The sequence below is a fragment of the Carassius auratus genome, chromosome 25, assembly GCF_003368295.1.
Source record: "Carassius auratus strain Wakin chromosome 25, ASM336829v1, whole genome shotgun sequence".
Lineage (NCBI taxonomy): Eukaryota > Metazoa > Chordata > Actinopteri > Cypriniformes > Cyprinidae > Carassius > Carassius auratus.
Window position 1 is genome coordinate 14958536 of NC_039267.1, and position 18844 is coordinate 14977379.

Here is an 18844-nt window from a genome sequence, read left to right on the forward strand (position 1 = left end):
ACACAGCCATTGGATTTTCAACAACACTGCAGCTGCTCCATAGGCGACAGCACAGAACAGCACCATGGGGGATGGCCTGGATCTTTAATCCAAATCAAATAATTGGGTCTCCACTGCCAAAAGTCACAGTCTCGCTTATTGGGCTCCTTGCTGTGCCAGGAGAAACTGAGGCTGGGGAGGGAATAGATTGGAGACTTTTATCCCTGGGAATTGTAATAGATCCATTAAGAGCAATTTGTGGTTGTATGCCACACTACGCTAAGTGATCCTTTAAGGTGTGCGGCTGTCCAGTCTCTCACAATAAGAAGTCCACTGCGGGAAAAGTCAGCAAAATGTGCAGCCTGAGCAACTGTGTGCAAGAAATAAAGTAGTTAACTACAAAAGGAGGCAGGGTAAAAAAAAAAAAAAAAAAAAAAAAAAACTAAAAACAAAGTAGCTTTATTAGTCCTTATTGGTTGATATAGCCCTTTGAACAATACAAATGGCACATAGTTGAGAAAAGCCAAAAGGGAGACAAAAAGGCCCAAAGCCAGGGCCTGTAACTGCTTGTCCAAATCCTTGAACATCCTGCAAAGGCCTGAGGCAGAGTTCACATCCATTATCTTTGTCCTGACTGGGTGCTACATGAGAAAACAGATTGTCTTTCAAACAAATGGACACAGGTGTGAAGATCTCAGTCCACTATGGCTTTGTCTCAGTATCGGAACGGTTGGAAAGTTAGGAACTGAAGGAGGACAGATGCCAAAAGCATACCTTTCCTAGGCAGGTTTTCTACACAATTTAAAATGCCAATAATCCCTCAAAAATTCAGGTTCAGAGCATGATATTATTTGCACGTTTATAACAATTTCCAATTCTTGCATTCTGTCTACCTTTGTACAACACATTCATTAATGTACTAAAACTGGACTAACAACTGCTGCATTTCATAAAAATTTTTTAAAAAATATATATAAAAAAAACTAGTGGTGGGCCGTTATCTGCGTTAACGTGCTGAGTTAATGTGAGATTCTTGTCGGGCGAGTTGGGTTGGGAGCTGGGTCTTTACTACGCAAGCTATGATGACTTTCATCTTGATATTTTAGCGCGGATTTATACCTAGCCGAATTGCACTGTAGGAGGCGAGAAAGAATCTTCGAACCTGTGTGTATGCCTGCTGTGAAATAAATTACCACATCAAACGTGACATGCTAACATGGATGCAGCTAAAATGCTGCCAGGTTTGCTACAGGGATTTTTTTTTAAAGAAGCTTCCCAATGGAAACCTCCACAATACTCACGCCTGTTTCACACATACTCCGCCTGCAGTGCATTTGCAGTCCGTGTGCATCACATGCATGCCGTCCAGTAGCAGCACGGACTCATACTCATTGTGCTTTCACACAGGACGCGTTTGCAGTCCGCTACTTGGTACGTGAACGATTGCTGCACTGCTGCAGCACCACTACTGGAACGCACTGATGGATCGCAACCGCGTGAACGCTGGAATCCGTTAACATGGGTGCGTAAAAAATAACGAAACATATTCGCACTGCAGATGGATTATGTGTTAAAACAGACGTAAGGTTGTTAGTTTACAGCTTTCTCAAGCACTTGAGAAAGCACCTTGTGATGTATTTTGGAAAACAGGAGATGAGCCCCTGGCCTAATGCACTACCTGGCTTGCGAAACCTGTTCTCAAAGACGTACTTTTAGTCATTATTTTATTTGGGTAGCACACATGTATTCTGAATGCCTTAGGCAGAATTCAAATGAGCCATTTTAATCTAGATTAATTCCAAGATTACAGTGAGATTAATCTAGAAAAAAAAAAAAATCTATACGCACCACTATTAAAAATCGCTTGTAGAGACTACATTTTCAAACAAAACAAAGACACAAAGAACACAATGAAACCAAGAACAAAAATAAAACTGAAAAAAAAAAAAAATCTAACAAAATAAACAAGGGGCTATATATATATATATATATATATATATATATATATATATATATATATATATATATATATATATATATAGAAATAAATAAATAAAAGGGTGCTTAAATTTACCAAAACTAAATACGTAAATAAATAGATAGTGATGGTCAAGTTATAAAAATACAAAATGATGAAATAAACAGGAACAACAAAACATAAAATAATGTTACTGATAGCCCAAAATGTACTTTTAAACAATATTTAAACACGTTTTTATTGATGACAAAAATCTCACTTTTAACCCCGCTGGGTTATGGGTAGGTATGCATTTTTTAGCACTTGATTTCTTCCTAGGTGTGCTTGAAATTCCACATTCTAGTGACACAGATAAATAGATACTGTGTGATGATAAAGCCCTAAGCCTCTTTTGATAAAACGAAGGCTGTGAAAAACCTCCGGCGAGTCGGGACAGGTTTTGGGGGGTTGGGGACAAACATTCTACACTTGTTAAGAGGTATAGGAAATGGACGGACAAATAAGAAAACACCCCTCCCATTCCCCATATACCTTTCTGGTTGATTACCATTCCCCCCTCCATTACTTGCTTCTGTTACATTTGGTGAAATGGACTAGAAACGGTCACAAATCATAGGACGGCTACGATGAAGACACTCCCTCTATTCTCCTTTTATGCACAGGCCCCTAATGGGAATTCTCACCATTTGAAGAAAAGAAACTCTAATTCCACTTGGAATGTTTCCTTTGGGTGGGGCTGGACAAACTAGACGCAGATGCCAGCCCCTCACCAACCTCACATTCTTGCCTCTGGCCTTTAAAGATTTTTACTATCAAATGCCTCCTATTCAAGGGTTAGAGTTACCACTCGACCAGATAGTTCACACTGCACTGAAAAACGGGAAGGACGAAGTGGCACCAAAACAAGGCTATAAAACATCCATAGGACAGCTCGCAACTCAAATAAACAATGGTTTATCATGGAATTGGCCTGTCGAGATGATATTCTTAAGAGGAAAGACCAACACTAATTGAATCTGCGCTGATCTATCGCACAGATGGGCTGCACTTCGAGCTGACGCCAGCGATCAGATCATCATAGGACCCAGGAGAGTCGTCCGACTGAAACTTCTCCATCAAGATGGACCACCGAGCACTGTCAAAGCTACCAGAGAAAGACTGACATACCTCGCTAGCACATTAACACCCATAACGTTCAAGAGAAATAAGCTAATAATACGCACCAGATGTCGTGCTAACATTTGGAGCGCATGTACAAATGTGAGGCCGCCGGGTCATTGATAATTTATATGGAAAATCATTCCACTGCCACAGCAAACCCTGATATAATAAGAATTGATTGCTACCGGCTGGAGTGTACCGTTGGCGTGGGGGTGAAATGTTGTCAAGGTGATGCTGACAGTTAAATAATGCAAAAGAGTTCGACAAACAAGATTGCTCCCGAACCCAAGGACGAATTTCCTGTTGTTTGTTTAGAAACAAGCTCTTTTGGGGGAAGGGAGCACATTAAGAGTGTGCCATCGAAAGCACTTTTGTCTTTGTTTATTCGTACACATGACTTTTGGTATAGCAAATGTAAAGAAGACAATATAACTCAATCCATGTTGGGTACACAAGGTTTTCATAGCCTTGGAAGAACTATTTTTGGATCTCCAAAAAACCTTTCAGTGAACAGTTCTTAAAATAATTTTTCTAAACATCTAAATAACATTTTACATAATAGAGAACCTTTTGTGCAATCCACAAGTCCTTTATTGGCATCAACAGTTCAATGAAAAGCCTTTAACATCCATGGAACCTTTCCATTCCACAAAAGGTTCTTTTGTGGAATCACTATGAAAATACATTTTTGGAACCTTTATTTTTAATAATGCATGATCCTTCATGAAACCATTAATGCCTAAAAAGAACCTTTATTTTTTGCAGAAATGCAATGGGAGGCTTCAAAGGTCATCATACTCTCCAAATGGGAGGCCGTAACACAAGGCACATGCATGCACCGACGTCAACTGAGACTGATTAAAACTCCATTAATCACCCTAGATTACCATGCCGAGCTCCCTAAAAAGGGCATTGTGTCAGCTACCGCTAAAAATGCTAGGTTTAAAGGGCGCCGAGCTATCTGGACTGGCCTCAGCCACGTGTTCAAAGTTTAATGGCGGCCATTTGACCTCCTCATTGACTTGAGAGATGATTTATTGAATTCAACACTAGTAAACCTGAAAAACAAACCAGCAACAACCCAAAACTCAACTTTTCATGCACAGGAAGTAGAAATAATGTTCCCTAGCCAAACATCCCCATCCATGGGCCTCCCTGAAAAGTCCTTCTCCTTGGAGATTCTAAACAAAGCTGGCGTGAACGTCCTTTATCTGCAAACTGCCAAGTAATTCCCCCGTTCGCTAAGATTATGAGTAAACACTTTACAACTTTCCACCCGATTACTGCGCTTTTACCAAAGGTGTTTACTGATTGACTGAGACTTATCCATTTAAAGTGTGAAAAGCTTTAAAAAGACAACCCCCAACCCTCATCATTAAATGTTCTCTTCTGTGCAGTCAGTGCCATCAAACCAGTCTCTTCACATCCCCCCCACCCTGCAATCTGATACTGTTACCACAGAGAGCATCATTAAATACTAAAGGACAGAAATAAAGACGGGTGGGACCAAAAAAAAAAAACCCACAAAAAAAAAAAAAAGAAAGAGGGTGGGGTGGGATTGAAGCCCCTCAAGCTGTAAAACCTTGCTTAAAGAATCCCGTTTTTGTTTTTGTGCATTTAAATTCAACTAAAAATCCTAAAAAAATAAATCTAATTAAACAAAAAAAAGTGAATCAGATTCAGCAATTTAAAGTAACTGAAGTTTATTATTTTTAATAAAATATTTCAGTTCCATGGATTAAACCTGGTTGTTTAAATTATTTTTTTAATTATTTTTTAAAAATTTACATTTTTATGATGTATTTTATTTTCCTCACAAAACATGTAAAAAAACGAAAAAAGAAATGACACTTCTCATAGAGACAATTACCACATGCAGGAGCAATAATTACTTTTAGAACAGTTAAGCACATTTCACACTGTAATTTTCATTACTATTGCACACCTGACATTTTACTTTCATTTTTTCCCCCAATGATTCTCTTTACCGCTTAAGTAATATTTGTTTCCATTAATCAGCATAAAGGCAGTAAAATTCTACCATTATTCATTGTTTTAATTTATTTTAATAACTTTTTTTTTACAGTAATAAAGATGACTATTTATCTATATATACACATTTTTTATTATTTGCCTGACAGTAACAAATTAAGAGAGAATTGTGCTTAATTTTCATAGAAATCATGTGAAAATTTTGAAATAATGCAAAAAAAAAAAAAAGATATAAAAATACTTGTTAACACATGATTTATTTTATTAAAGTAATATGTGACCCTGGAGCACAAAAATAGTCATGAGTAGCACAGATGTATTCGTAGCAATAGCTAATAATACATTGTATGGGGCAAAATTATAGTTTTTTCTTTTATGCCAAAAATCATTACGATATTAAGTAAAGATCATGTTCCATGAAGATATTTTGTACATTTCCTACCATAAATAAATCAAACCTTAATTTTGCATTGCTAAGAACTTAATTTGGACCAAATTAAATGCAATTTTCTCAATAACTTATTCTTTCATTATTCATGATTTTTTTGCACCCTCAGATTCCAGATTTTCAAATAGATGTATCCTGACCAAATAATGGCTGATCCTAACAAACAATACATCAATGGAAAGCTTATTTATTCAACTGCCAGATGATGTATAAATCTCAATAAAAAAAAACAGGACCCTTATGCCTGGTTTCGCGGTCCACGTATGCAACGTTATATTTTTCCTTTTGATTTTGGAGCAACCTGGATATTTTCTTGACCAATTTTTGTGAAAATCACCCTCTAAAATACACTCACCATGAAGTGACTCAATAAAGCTCATTCACTAAACCATTTCCTCTTAGTAATGAGGTATAAGTCCAACCGTCAGCCTTTTCAGAGCACTGAATCTCCCATTGTCTTCAATACACTTGGACAAGCCTATATTTGAAAAGCAGTATACAAGTCCTCAGACCATCACCCTCTATAAATACACATATAATGACATGTGTGTGATGACAACATCACACACCTGCCTGTCAACACACAACCTTCCCAAACATCACCATAGGTTTACAGACTGTTGCTTGTAGTTTCTGATCTACTGCACATAAAACAGCTCTGAACATGTTTGATGTCAGTAACAGTTGATAAAACCATGTTAGATGTTTTGCGTAAAAACACACGGTCACAACATCGAAGACAGCAACACTTACGGAATAAAATGGATGCACTGCTAAACGGCGCTTTGGGGGTTTTGAGATATATATATATATATATATATGCATGCATGCATGCATGCGTGTTGTATTATTCAACACATGTATGGTAAATGGGCTTTGATTGAAAGCATGCAAAATAAAGCACTAAAGGAAGCCATAAGAGTGAGCGTATGAAATTAGAGCAATCCATTTTGCCCTGATTGATCGATCACTCAAGCGCAGCTGAGAAAACAAAGAGCTCAAACCTGAGGCAACTAAAATGGATGACAGCACTACAGGGAAATGTCTCTCTCCATATTAAACCCACAGAGACGGTCTTCTGAAAGACGGCTTCATCCTAACGTGATTACGAATATGCGTTTACGGAAATTACAATCACCCAAACATGAGAATTTATAAGTCGTCTCATATAGTGCCAAATCTGTACGAATTACCATTTTCTGTCAAACACTAAATTATATTTTGACAAATGTCCCATGTCCAACTTTGGACACCATTGACTTCCATTATATGGAGACAAAATGTTGAAGTCATTTCAAGAAATGTCGTCTTCTGTGTTCATACAGGTTTGGAACAACATGAGGGTGAGTAAATGATGGCAGAAGTTTCATTTTTAGATTAACAATCCCTTTAAACAAGCTTATTTAAGAGTCCCATGCGCAGTTGACCAGTTTTGACTACCTAAATTGTGGGAAATCTCCACGTGTGAACTGTCAGGGCGGCTCTCCAACAGCACGTGGCGGTAACATTCTGCCTCTTGTATTGCAAGTTGACAGCGTGCCTCTCTGGTCACAGGCCAAGACAGAATTACAGCACACTGCCAAGAGCTCGCTCTCAAGAAGCACCCAGCGGTAGTGGGAACGAGAGGAAAGTGAGACGGCAGGAAGAAAGAGAGAATGAAAGCGCACTCCTGTTGGGCCGCCTGCCAGAACGCCACACTTCAGGGATAGCCAGGGACAAAAGCCTTATGTCAGGACAAAATTCCCTAAAGACTCGGGATGAACAAATGGAGAAATGAACTGACAGAGTCGTAAGAACGTGTCTGAGGGTACAGCTTGGCTCACAGCAGGAGAGTATTGACCATAAGGGAAGAGGAGGACAATAGCTTTAGAAAGAAGCAGAACACAACGAGAAGTGAAAAATCAGAGGCCCGGTGTCTTTTGTGAACTTTAGGAGGAATGTGGAGTTCTCATGCACAAAGAAACTGGATGCAAAATGTTTCTTAAAAAAAGCTAAATTTAAAGTAAGTATAACATACTACCATTATAAATATGCAATATTTAGTTTTTTACATTACGGTAATAAAATTAAACATTTTACACCCAATAAGGAATTTGACTTGTATTTCTTTAAATTGGGATTATCATTATAATTATTGGTAGTATAGCAAAAGCTACCATCATTAATTTACATTTTAATTTAATAATAATAATAGCAAATTAAGAATTATTTTTGCATTTTAGGGATGAGAATTAATGGGGAACTCTGCTTAATTTAAGTAAATTGCTTAACTAAAGCTCTGCTTAATTTTAAGTAAAATGTCAAAACAGAAAACTTCAATGGTTGCAAAAATTGGTTTCTTTTCATTAAAGCAAAGTCCAAAAAAAAAAAAATAAATAAAAATTGCTCTTTTGATTTCCGAGTGATCAGGACATTTTCTTGATGTATTTTTGTGAAAATCTCTAGTGACTCTAGAAAGCTTATTCACTAAACCCTTCCCACTTATTAAAGAGCTAGAAGTCCAACCCAATTATTTTGTACACTTTTGGGAGAACACATATTCCAGAAAACTGGATTACATGTCCTATCCAGAGTCGATTGCGTTTCAGTAAGCCAGGATGAGTCTGTTTTCACATTTTATGAAAAAGACTCTTTACAATCCATTGCATGATGTGGCACTCCTCGAATCAGGCAGAGATTAATGAAAATATGCTGCACAGCCACTTTTGTAGGTCATTAGTGATAAAGTGAGAGTAAACACAATGCCTGCGAATGCCTGTCATACTGAAACCCCTTGAGATTAATGACATGTCATAGAAATATAGACACAAACCTGTTTGAGTGAGTCATCCAGACTCCAATCATTCAGTCCGTTTGGTGTGTTGAAGGATTGTTGGTCGGTAGGAGAGTCGTCAGGCTCGTCTTTCACCTTAGTGGTCGGAGACACGGGATGTTTTTTAGCAGCAGATGACGATGCGGCGTAGACGGGGAACGCATACGGAGGAACTCCGACAGATGCTTGCTGAAGCGCAAGGCTTTGCTTTCGGAGGAACTCCAAGCCTTCACTTTCCTCTTCTTCGCTACCGTCTTCTCCATCCATCATTTCATCATCGTCGTCTTCGTCCCCCTCAGACCCTCTTCCTCTGTCCATCTCATCAGCGGCATCTTCCTCATGTACTTGGTCAGGGCTGGTTTTCATGGGTCCCCTGGCAGCTTGAGGCCCTTGGCCGCCTTTCAATGCTCTGTCTCTGGAGTTTTTGCTGTAGAAATCAGGGGTTAATTGGGCACCCTGAGCTCTGGAGGCCATGATGGCTTGCTGTGCAGCCAGCTGCTGGGCATACAGAATATGGGCTTCCCTGAAGTGTCTCTCCTTGCGCTCCATCTCCAGTTTAGCTTGTTGTTGTCTCTGGAGCTGCTCCATAACCGCCTCCAGTTTGACTCCAGCTGCACCTCCGAAAGCTGCCTGGGAAAAGGCACCAGCCAAACTGCTGTCCTGAGACAAGCTGGGCTGGATTGTGATGGAAAACAAGTAAAATAATTCTGTAAACACATTTTATAAAAAGCTAACTGCATTTTTTCCACTTATAATAATTATTTAATTTAAGATGAAGAAAGTACAGCACACTCAAGCAAGACAGGTGTGTAATATAATTTATAATTAACATTCAAAGGGCTAGTTTGCCATCATTTACTCACCCTCAAAGTTGTTCCAAACCTGAATTAATTTCTTCAGCTGAACATAAAAGATATTTTACAGAATGTGGGTAACCAAACTGTTTTCCTCACACTACAATAGTCAATGGGGACCAGCAACTGTTTACTCACATTATTCAGAACTTCCTGATTTGTATAGACATTTAGCAGAAGAAATAAAATCATACAGGTTTGGAACAATTTCAGGGTGGGGATATTATGACAGAATTTTCATTAAGTGGTAAAAACATACATTTTAATAAATAAACAATTATTTTTTTAATAACCAAATGTAACCCTTTTAACCGCTGACGCAACACAACTAAAGTGTAAACAAAACAATCTCACCGGTTTTTTTTTTTTTGGGGTGAATTATTTTTATTTGAACTAACAGGCATTTAAAATTAAACGACGTGGCTGAGGAATTAAAATGAACTTAATTCGAATCAGATACAAATAGAACACAAATACGCGTAAACAAATAAGCACAACGACATGGCGTAAGAATGCAAATTTGTTTAATTTAAATGAAAAACAAATACGTGTAAGCAAATCATCACAACGGACACGGCCGATTGGATTTCAAATTAATGTCACAAAGAATTTTAATTCGCATTAACAGTATTTATGTGCCAAAAGATTAACGTCGCATTCCGCAGCTCGCTAATAGCCGGGTAGGCCAACCTACCTTGGACCCCCCCACAACAGTCTGGCTAGGAGACCGACCGGATGTCCGGTCAAAACGGCGTGTCGCTTTTCATTTAGTTAAATAATTAATATTTAGCCAAATCCAGTCTATTTATGCCGTAACTTTATAACTAGACAAATCCCATTTTGATAAGTGTGCGCAATAACAGAAGACGTTCAGTTCTCAGTCAAATCATGGCTGCCCAAAAGTATGGCGCTCTTCCAAAAAACAATTAAGCTATTAAAAGAGAGAACGAACGCACGACGCAACAAAGTATCGCGTTCTGACGGAAACACTTTTCGAATCCGGCGGCACGCGAATTGGAACTTTAACAACAAATAAAAAAGCGTGAGTTGTATCATCGAAAAATAATCTTAGAATCATGACGTGTACAATGTGGATTTTTGCTACATATAATAGGCTAGCTTGATCGTTCACACGAAGGTAATTAGAAAAAAGACTGACTCAATTGAGTTTCGATCAAATGTTCGTAAATGTATACGGAATATTTTATACACTCGAGGTCTGCGGATTAAATATTACAGTAGCTTATCAATATATTCAACAGGGCTCTGTGCCAGCAGGACGGAACTCACCACTTGCGCTTTGCTGCTACTGGAATTGTCCACCATCACTCTTTTCCTAGATAAACCACCGTGCGTGTTTTACTGAGCGCACCGAGTCCGTGTGCATCCACAAGAACGTGTAATATCCCCTCCGATAGAACGGTAATAAACCTCTCGGTGTTTGCAGAGGAAAAACCACTCGACACTGGGGCCAGCCAAACGGGGAAGCGCCTGACCTCACCTCCCGAACTGCGCGCTGAGGGACTCCCACAGTCCCCTCGACTTTTCCTCCTCCAGCCGGAGCCAAACCCCCCGCACATTAACGCACATTTAAATCCCGCCCCACTGGCTCGTGCAACAAGTTACTACGTTCTTAAGTTTCCCCTTTGCAAGCAACTAAGTAAAATATTTATAGCACAAAAGCCGATAGGAGTTAACATACACTTACGTGGCTGGTTCATGGAACTAATATTAGACTGGCATTTTTTATTTTAGTCTGGAAATTCTGACCCCAACTTAGCCACATGTCATGTTTATAAAAGAAGCGGAAATTAACAATTATTAATCGTACGATGAGGAAAACACGTTTTAATCCAAAGTTTTTTTGTTTTTATTCACTAGGCACGCGCAACGAGTTTACATGTTTTGATTGTGATTTGACTTTTCCATATGATCTAAGTTGAACGCATTCCTGCTGCGCCCTCCACTGGTTCAAAAGTGTTGTAGCGTTTACTTTATAATTATAGCTGGTGTCAAGCAGAAAAACAAAAACGGTTTGCTGTCAACATTATTTTTAATTTAACAGCAGGTGCAGCCATTTTTACATTGAATGTGCGAGACTTCCGGTGTTGGCCGCTTTCCAGATATTTTAGCTGTGCAAAAACAGTCCGTTATTTTGCTTCATTTCATGATGTTAATTTATTATTTTAGTCCAAATCAGAAACATACTGGTTTGTAGGGTAAATGGTTGCACCATTTACTTGACTTTTATAATTCTACTTACCTATAGCTGTTAATCGAACAGAAGTCTCGCAAATTCACAGGTAAAATAGTTCGCTTTTTTATTGAATTCCGAATAAAACAATTCGGTACATGTAACAGAAATAGTTTTCCATTTGGAAAGATTAGTAGGATAGATTTTTCACTGTTAAGATTGATTTAAAAAAAAAAATGAATACAAGTTTGAAGCAAAGTCTGAGGCATCAGATTAAACACAAGACTGAGTAAAGATAAATCTCCCTTTATTAGGCCCATCAATATTTTACAAGCAAAAGAACATAATAAAGGGCAGTTAAATATAACACAAACACCACGACACGAGGCAAAGACTTCAAGTACAGTGGTCTACTCAGTCCAGAGAAGAGCAGCAGTCTCCTGGAAGAACAGAAAAGATGCAATGGACGTTAAATTAGGTAAGGAAACATACATCTTGGACTTGCTAACAGGTTGAATTTGGTTCTTTTTTATAAAAAAATAAATAAATGCATGCTGATCCTCACCACAATCTCAGATGTCTATGCTTTGTCGATGCCAAGCTCCTCAGGTGTAGGGATGCCAAGCTCACTGAGGGCAGGCGACAGCTCTTGAAGAACGTAGGGGTAGATTTCTTTGTGTGGGCCAGATTTGTCCTGTGTAAATTAATATAATAAATAGAGTATAATTTAATTTCTAAATTATTTTTTTCCAGGACAAAAATCATGTTTATTAATGCAGCTTCAAGACACAAATTAAATAATGTCACTGTGGAATATTCTGCTATAGTCCTGAGAGTTTTACGGACCTTGACTGCCTCGAGGATGCGGATGGCACTGGCCAGATCGTTTAGCCTGCGACACGCTCTCAGAGCTGCCTCCAGGATCTTTGGCTCAGGTACCAAGTCATAACCGATCAAAGTGTTCATTCCTGAAATGAAACAAAGGGGACATGCATTTACTCCATGGTCAGCTTGACTTTTCTTCCTTGATGCAAATGAAAACCGACTTCCTTGTTCCAAAGATTTTGATAGATTAATGATAAACAGACTGTCATACATTTTTGAAGAAGTGATACTAACGGATCAAACTAAACCAGCTTTACAGGTTAGCAAACACTAAAAAAAAACAGAAACACTGTTGTTACTGATGGAAACGGTCTGTCTATTCATGCATTACAGATAATACATAAGAGACATAAATATGAATACATTTAAATTTAAAACAGTACGAGTGTTAAAAGAAAATATATATATATATATATATATATATATATATATATATATATATATATATATATATATATATATATATTCTTTATTCTATTCTATAATCCTTCTATTCTTAATTCTCTATAATAATAATATTATTATTTTTATTATATACATTTTCAGAAAAAAAGGGGACCAAACAACAAACAAAACATTTCAGGAAATATAAATTACTACAGGACTAAATGTACTGTTCAGATTCAAGAGGATTTTAATAAAAACGTATTGCCACTAAAATAAATTTATGAGGATAAATTCTTACTTCAGAAGCTCAGCAGTCAAATGCACAGCTGCTGATTCAATAACAAGGTCAAAGCGCCGCCGTCACCCACCTTTCCTCAGCTCCCAAGCATCGATGTCTGGCTTGTTGAAGTAAGTGACCCAGCGGGCATCGAACTCTTCATCTGTCTCCTGTTTGCCATGGGAATAAGAACGAGCAGCTACTGAAGCTGTGGAAGAGAAAGACCAGAGACCATAAGAAGAGACTATAAGCAAAAATGATTCACTATCAGCCTTAGAGAATGACACCCAGACAAACACTCTGACTTTATCACAGCCAAAGTACTTCCGGGAAGTACTGTAGGCGTAAAACAGCCATAAATCTCCTTATAAGACTCTAATAATTTCATCTGTGTATCAGTGTTGTTCAAAAACACTTTATAGTGCAGTTAAGTTTTGCATACAGGCCTTGTTCCAGTTGGACCTGGTCCAGTGCTCTTGTTTGACTGGTACATGGTCAGTTGGGGGAGTATTATTTAAGATAACGCTTAACTATCTGATAACAAGAAGTTCAACTGCTATTCCAAAAATGAGACCGATAACAAAAAAACATGCAAACCAGATGTTTGTGTGTTCATAAAGTGAAGTGTATACTGATGACACCTCATTTGCATATGTGGTGTGGGTTTTCTCAGAGGTCAGTGCACGGTCGTAGTAGTCATTCTGGCTGATAGTATTAACGCAATATGAATGTATGCGCGGTCTTCATAGATGCAACCCAGCGGCGCACGTAGTCATGCCCTTTATGATGAAACTGCTGCAGAAGAGTGTAAACCCCCACAGCCTGATTGAAGAGCTGTCAAAACCCGCATATGTATGTAACGTTACTGGACTGAAATTAGCGTTAGCGGTTTCAGTGAAACGTCAACCTGACCGAAAGATGTGTAAATCTGGGATGTGTTGAGATTGAGAGGCGCGTTTCCTCCTCGCGCTGGGCCCAAGCCTCACTCTAGCGGGTCACTACAAGGACAACGAGAGAAAACATGCACAAGACTTCAGAAATGAATGGGGAAACGTGATTTGCGATATGGAAATGCTCTTATACAGACGATAACGTAGCGTGTGATATCCTTTTTGAGGGGCATAGTCTTTCCTGCAAGGCACCGGCGCGGCTTTGGTTAGCTTGTGTGCTAAGCTAAGTTAAGTTCAAGGTGCTTCCGTTAAATTCATCCCTTATTGTAGTTTTTCAATCAGCGGTTTGTTGATTAATGGGAAATTGTGTATTTACCTGTATATTGTGGCCGTGACCTTGTTAAACTCCGAGCACCGGAGACTGAGAGTCGAAGGGCGGCTCTGAACATAATGCGGTTCACCGGACTCACGCTCAGTTCGGACTGAAGAACGATGGGCTCGTGCTGCCGACGCTAGTTAAACTAGCCGACCTGCTAACACGCGACTGGCGTGTGACTGCGCATGCGCAGGTGCTTGCCCAATTCCTGCAGAGACCTATACTTGAGTATGGACGGACTCTGGCTGCTCGTGGTGATGTGTAGCGAGGGCGTCTGATAAAGATGATTATAAAACAGCATGAAGGACAAAATATATATTTCTGTGTTGTATAAAAATGTATACACAGGTATTCTCTATGAGCGGCATGCAGTATGAGCACAGTTATATTTAACTGTCTTTCTGTATATTATGCATTAATAAATGTTTGATTTAATTATTGATTAATATATTTAAATTGATATTTAACAATATATTACACAACAACTTATAAATAAAACATCAAAAATCTATTCCATATCTATTCCAAGAAACACACATGTAGTTCGTCATCATTCATGATTTAGGGCATTATTAGTAGACAATATTAGTACAATGTTGTGCCATTATTATCATATAAATATGAACACTGAAATATTAGTGCTTGATATAGATAAAAAAGTAAATCTTTCGTCTTTTATTGAAAAGTTAACGAGAAAACTGCCATAGTTTTGAGTTTCTAACCCTAAATGTGAATTTCATTTAAAGATAATAGTAACAAGCAAGTGTTTGCAAAATAGTTGCTTTTACCAGCAGGGAGCAGTATTACATTTCATAAAGGGAAATAGGGTTATTATAGTTAACAAAAACTAAAACAAAAAATCTTTAAAAAACGTTATACACACACACACACACACACATTATATCATTAATTTAAAGTAACAAATAAATAAACAAATAAATAAAAAATAACGCTTTTATTTCATAATTTCATTTAATTGCCAATGAAAACATTTCTAATTTAATTTAATGTACTAAAGTAACAAAAAAATAAAATAAAAAAAAATATATATAAAATATAAAATACATAAAATATTATATATATATATTGACAAAAAAATTGAAAACTTATAAAAATGAAAAAAACTATTATTTAAATTCTTAAAAAAAAAATAATTAATTGGACAAAATAGAAATATTAATAGAAACTATGAAAGTATCCTAATTACATGGATAAAACCAAAAGCATAACAGAAAATATGAAAAACATTGGGTAAAAAAAATAAAAAATAATAATTACATTAAATAAAGAATTGTGACTGTCAGTGGGAGAAATAGCCAAACATAAATAATTAGGATTTGTATTTTATTGTCATTTAATTACACACTATGAAGTAATACTAAATAATCACTTGATCATGCATTTTATTACTCAGATTATACTTTCACATTTGTTGCATCCCGATATGGCCTAATTTATTAAGCAAGTTATAAATACACACACACACACACACACACACACACACACACACACACACACATACACACACACAACATTTATATGAATTCCTCCCTTTTATAGTAACGTTTTTTCACTGGTTCCAGAGCTGGACTTTCTCCCTGTCCCAGAGCAGCTCTCTTAAGACTGGGAAGATCATGAGAACAAGGACTCGCTGGTCTCTTTTCTGTCTTTCCAGCCCCCTTTGGTCCATCTGGCAATTTGCTTTCCTCTGAGAGAGTGTTTATTTCGACTGGAGGCTGGTATCCCGGCTCCTGTGGGTCCAGCGGATCTTTGGACAGAAGAATACAGATGGAAGGAAGAGTTCTGTGTACGGTCATCTGAAGCGGGCCGCTCTCCTGGCTCTCCCACACCTCAGTCACTGTCCTGTACTGGAGCTTTGACAGCTGGTGTAAACCCTGCACCTTGCGTTTCATTATCTCTGCACAGGTGATGGTTTTGGTCACGGCCCGTCCCGTCCCGCTGAACACGACCTGCGATGCTGGAGCCCTGTGTCTGTCACCTTGAATTCGAGACATGGCAAAACCCAAAAGGTTCCTGATCTTGCTCCCTTCCTTCACACGCATTTCCAGCACCTCAGATGACAGTCCTGGGATTGGACATGGGATTGGTTCTCCAGTGGAACGGATCTTCCTGAATCCACCTTGCTTTTGTTTGCTAGAAGATCCAGGATGGTTTGTGGCACTGAGTTGAGAGGGTTGGACAAATGTGGTGTAGTTAGACTGTGTGCTGTCATGAAGCTCTCGGCTCGGCATAAACATATTTATAGGTTGTTTTATATGTTATTCAGGCTGCAGAACTTCGTACCACTTAATTATATTTCCCAGAACTGTGGACTTTTTACCCTTAAGAAGTTGTTATACATTATGTGGCTTTCCAGCATGAAAAAACTGCACAGACGTGAGGGAAACCGAATGAAAAATTTGTGTGATTCTCAAAGCTCTGAACTGAATGACAAGCTGTCATTTACTTTATACTCTCTGGCCGTTGACATGAAGGAAAGAAAAAAAGTCTGTTCTGTAAATCGAGCAAATTCATCAAAGCTGAAAGTGCTGAGAATCAGCAATTTCTCAGTCACTACCTTTGAAGCATATTTCCATCTTCGTGAGAAGGGAGCTGTAACCAAACAAGGCAAAAAGACGATGAGTTCAGAGACAGAACCGTGCTTTAAAGCCAACAAGCTTGGTTTGGTCAAAATGAAACATTATTTGAACTTTTAACTCAAGTCAGCATTTAGTTTATGGATGCAACCAAGTGTAGGGCAGCCAAACGTATTCAAATTAAATTAAATTAAATTAAAATACCAATCTATTTAATAATAATAATAATAATAATAATAATAATAATAATAATAATAATAATAATAATACTAAAATATATTTTGAATAAAAATAAAATATTTTTTTAAATATATATATAAAGTAAGTTATAAATAATATGTAAATGTATATTACACACAAAAAATAAACGAACATTAAAACATTATATACACATTGAAATAAAAAAAATAATATAATAATAATAATAATAATAATAATAAAACCCAAGTGTATTTAAATATGCCCACAAATAAAATGCAAAGAATAAAATATTAAATAATAAAAAGCCCAATGTGTTTACAAATCCAATCAAAATAAAATAAAACAGTACACACACACAACACATATTTAATTACACACCAATAAAATAAATATAATGAATGCATAATGTATTAAATACACTATTACATATTAAATAGATAAATAAAATAAAATGCAAGACAACTTTATGGAACCTGCACAAATGAATGGCAAACAGTTTTAGAAAAATGTTGCATTTACCCTTTTGCTCTTAAGAATTCTCGTAGAGTTCCGCCGTAAGGTGAAGTTCTGCGCTGCATCGTAACCTTGATGTCTGGCCATAATCTGAGACCTTTCGCATATTTACTCTTAAGTGGTGCTTGCCAGTCTCCAGAATGCACTGAAGACCCAATCTGAGGCTTGTGAGGGACACAGAGAGGGAGGGGCCGAGAGCCTAAGCATCTCTTAAAGGAACAGTCGCTGTGTCTTGCAAATGCTCTGTATAGGATTTCATCGAAATTTCATCCTGGCGAATGCTTTCCTGAATCCCCCCTTTAAAATTCTCAGTGTTAATGAAGTGCTGTCAATCAGCGCGTGTCTGTGGCTGATTACCATGCGTGACTGATTAAAGCTGAGAGTTTAAAAACACATCATCCCATGCATGAAGGCACAATGCAGCCAGTAAACAATTATCTCATATAGCACAGTTGACTTATGCCAGGCATCTGCTTTTAAATGGCTTTGGGCCAACTTATTAAATTATGAAATTGTGTTTGCATATAAAACTTGCATGCTGAATTGATACTGCACACATAAATGTAGGTCAAGAAACTGTCATTTACAGAGCAGGAATTCATTGTTGTCCGAAGGTGGCTGTTTCGTCAGGTCTATTTCTGCATCTTCTCCCACTGTGGCTGCCGAGCGCTCTTGAAGTGTTAGAGCCCCGAGGCTGTGATTTCAATCAGAGAAGAAGGCCATGCGGTTCTGCTTGACAAAATACACAGTCTGTATCCTGAAGGGGAGCATCCAACATTCTAGAGACTGGGGTGACAGAAGGCAAGGCAAGCTTTTGTTCAATGAGACGAAGAGCACAATTATTGTCTGTAAAAATGTACTGTGATATGCCTTTTATGTGCAGTTGGAATAACGGAGGGCCATGGGATGCTTTAAAGTTCATCATAAGTTGCTTTTCCTGCAACCATGGTCAGTATGAACATATAGACAAAGCCATATTTTCTTTACTAAACCACATTTTGCTTGATTATCCCTCTTGTGGCTTTAAGTTTTTTTTAACTGAAATTATGCTTTTTAAATTCAGATATTGATAATATTGAAGTGCAAAATTCGGATTTAGTTTTTCAGCAATTTAGACAGCCCTAATTCATAACACACAATCACAGGGAGGCATTGCTGTAAACTGATGCAATGTAGATGCAATCTGAAGCTGAAAACTCAGTTTCGCCATTACAGGAACTACACAGGAATCACACACACACACACACACACACACACACACACACACACATATATATATATATATATATATATATATATA

The 18844-nt window shown here is 37.7% G+C and overlaps 3 protein-coding genes across 3 annotated transcripts in view; all 3 read right to left on the bottom strand.

The window, feature by feature from the left end:
• The window catches only part of arid3b (AT-rich interactive domain 3B), a 28835-nt gene extending 18029 nt beyond the window's left edge, over nucleotides 1-10806 (bottom strand). The window contains exons 1-2 of the mRNA XM_026202876.1: nucleotides 10515-10806; nucleotides 8371-9045 (exon numbers count right to left, since the gene is read on the bottom strand). Coding sequence (XP_026058661.1) covers nucleotides 8371-9045; nucleotides 10515-10550 — 711 coding nt within the window. The 5' untranslated portion in view covers nucleotides 10551-10806. The remainder of the gene's footprint in view (nucleotides 1-8370; nucleotides 9046-10514) is intronic.
• Nucleotides 10807-11708: 902 nt separating this feature from the next.
• cox5aa (cytochrome c oxidase subunit 5Aa) lies at nucleotides 11709-14417 on the bottom strand. The gene is made up of 5 exons (XM_026202877.1): nucleotides 14234-14417; nucleotides 13059-13175; nucleotides 12265-12386; nucleotides 11984-12112; nucleotides 11709-11858 (listed from the first exon to the last, which is right to left on the bottom strand). Exons 1-4 carry the CDS (start codon nucleotides 14304-14306, stop codon nucleotides 11999-12001), a joined length of 426 nt encoding a protein of 141 aa, XP_026058662.1. The 5' UTR covers nucleotides 14307-14417; the 3' UTR covers nucleotides 11709-11858; nucleotides 11984-11998.
• Nucleotides 14418-15580: 1163 nt separating this feature from the next.
• LOC113043888 (ribonuclease P protein subunit p25-like protein) lies at nucleotides 15581-18754 on the bottom strand. Its single transcript, XM_026203467.1, has 2 exons — nucleotides 17551-18754; nucleotides 15581-16846 (listed from the first exon to the last, which is right to left on the bottom strand). Exon 2 carries the CDS (start codon nucleotides 16489-16491, stop codon nucleotides 15769-15771), a length of 723 nt encoding a protein of 240 aa, XP_026059252.1. The 5' UTR covers nucleotides 16492-16846; nucleotides 17551-18754; the 3' UTR covers nucleotides 15581-15768.
• Between the last annotated feature and the right edge of the window lie 90 nt (nucleotides 18755-18844).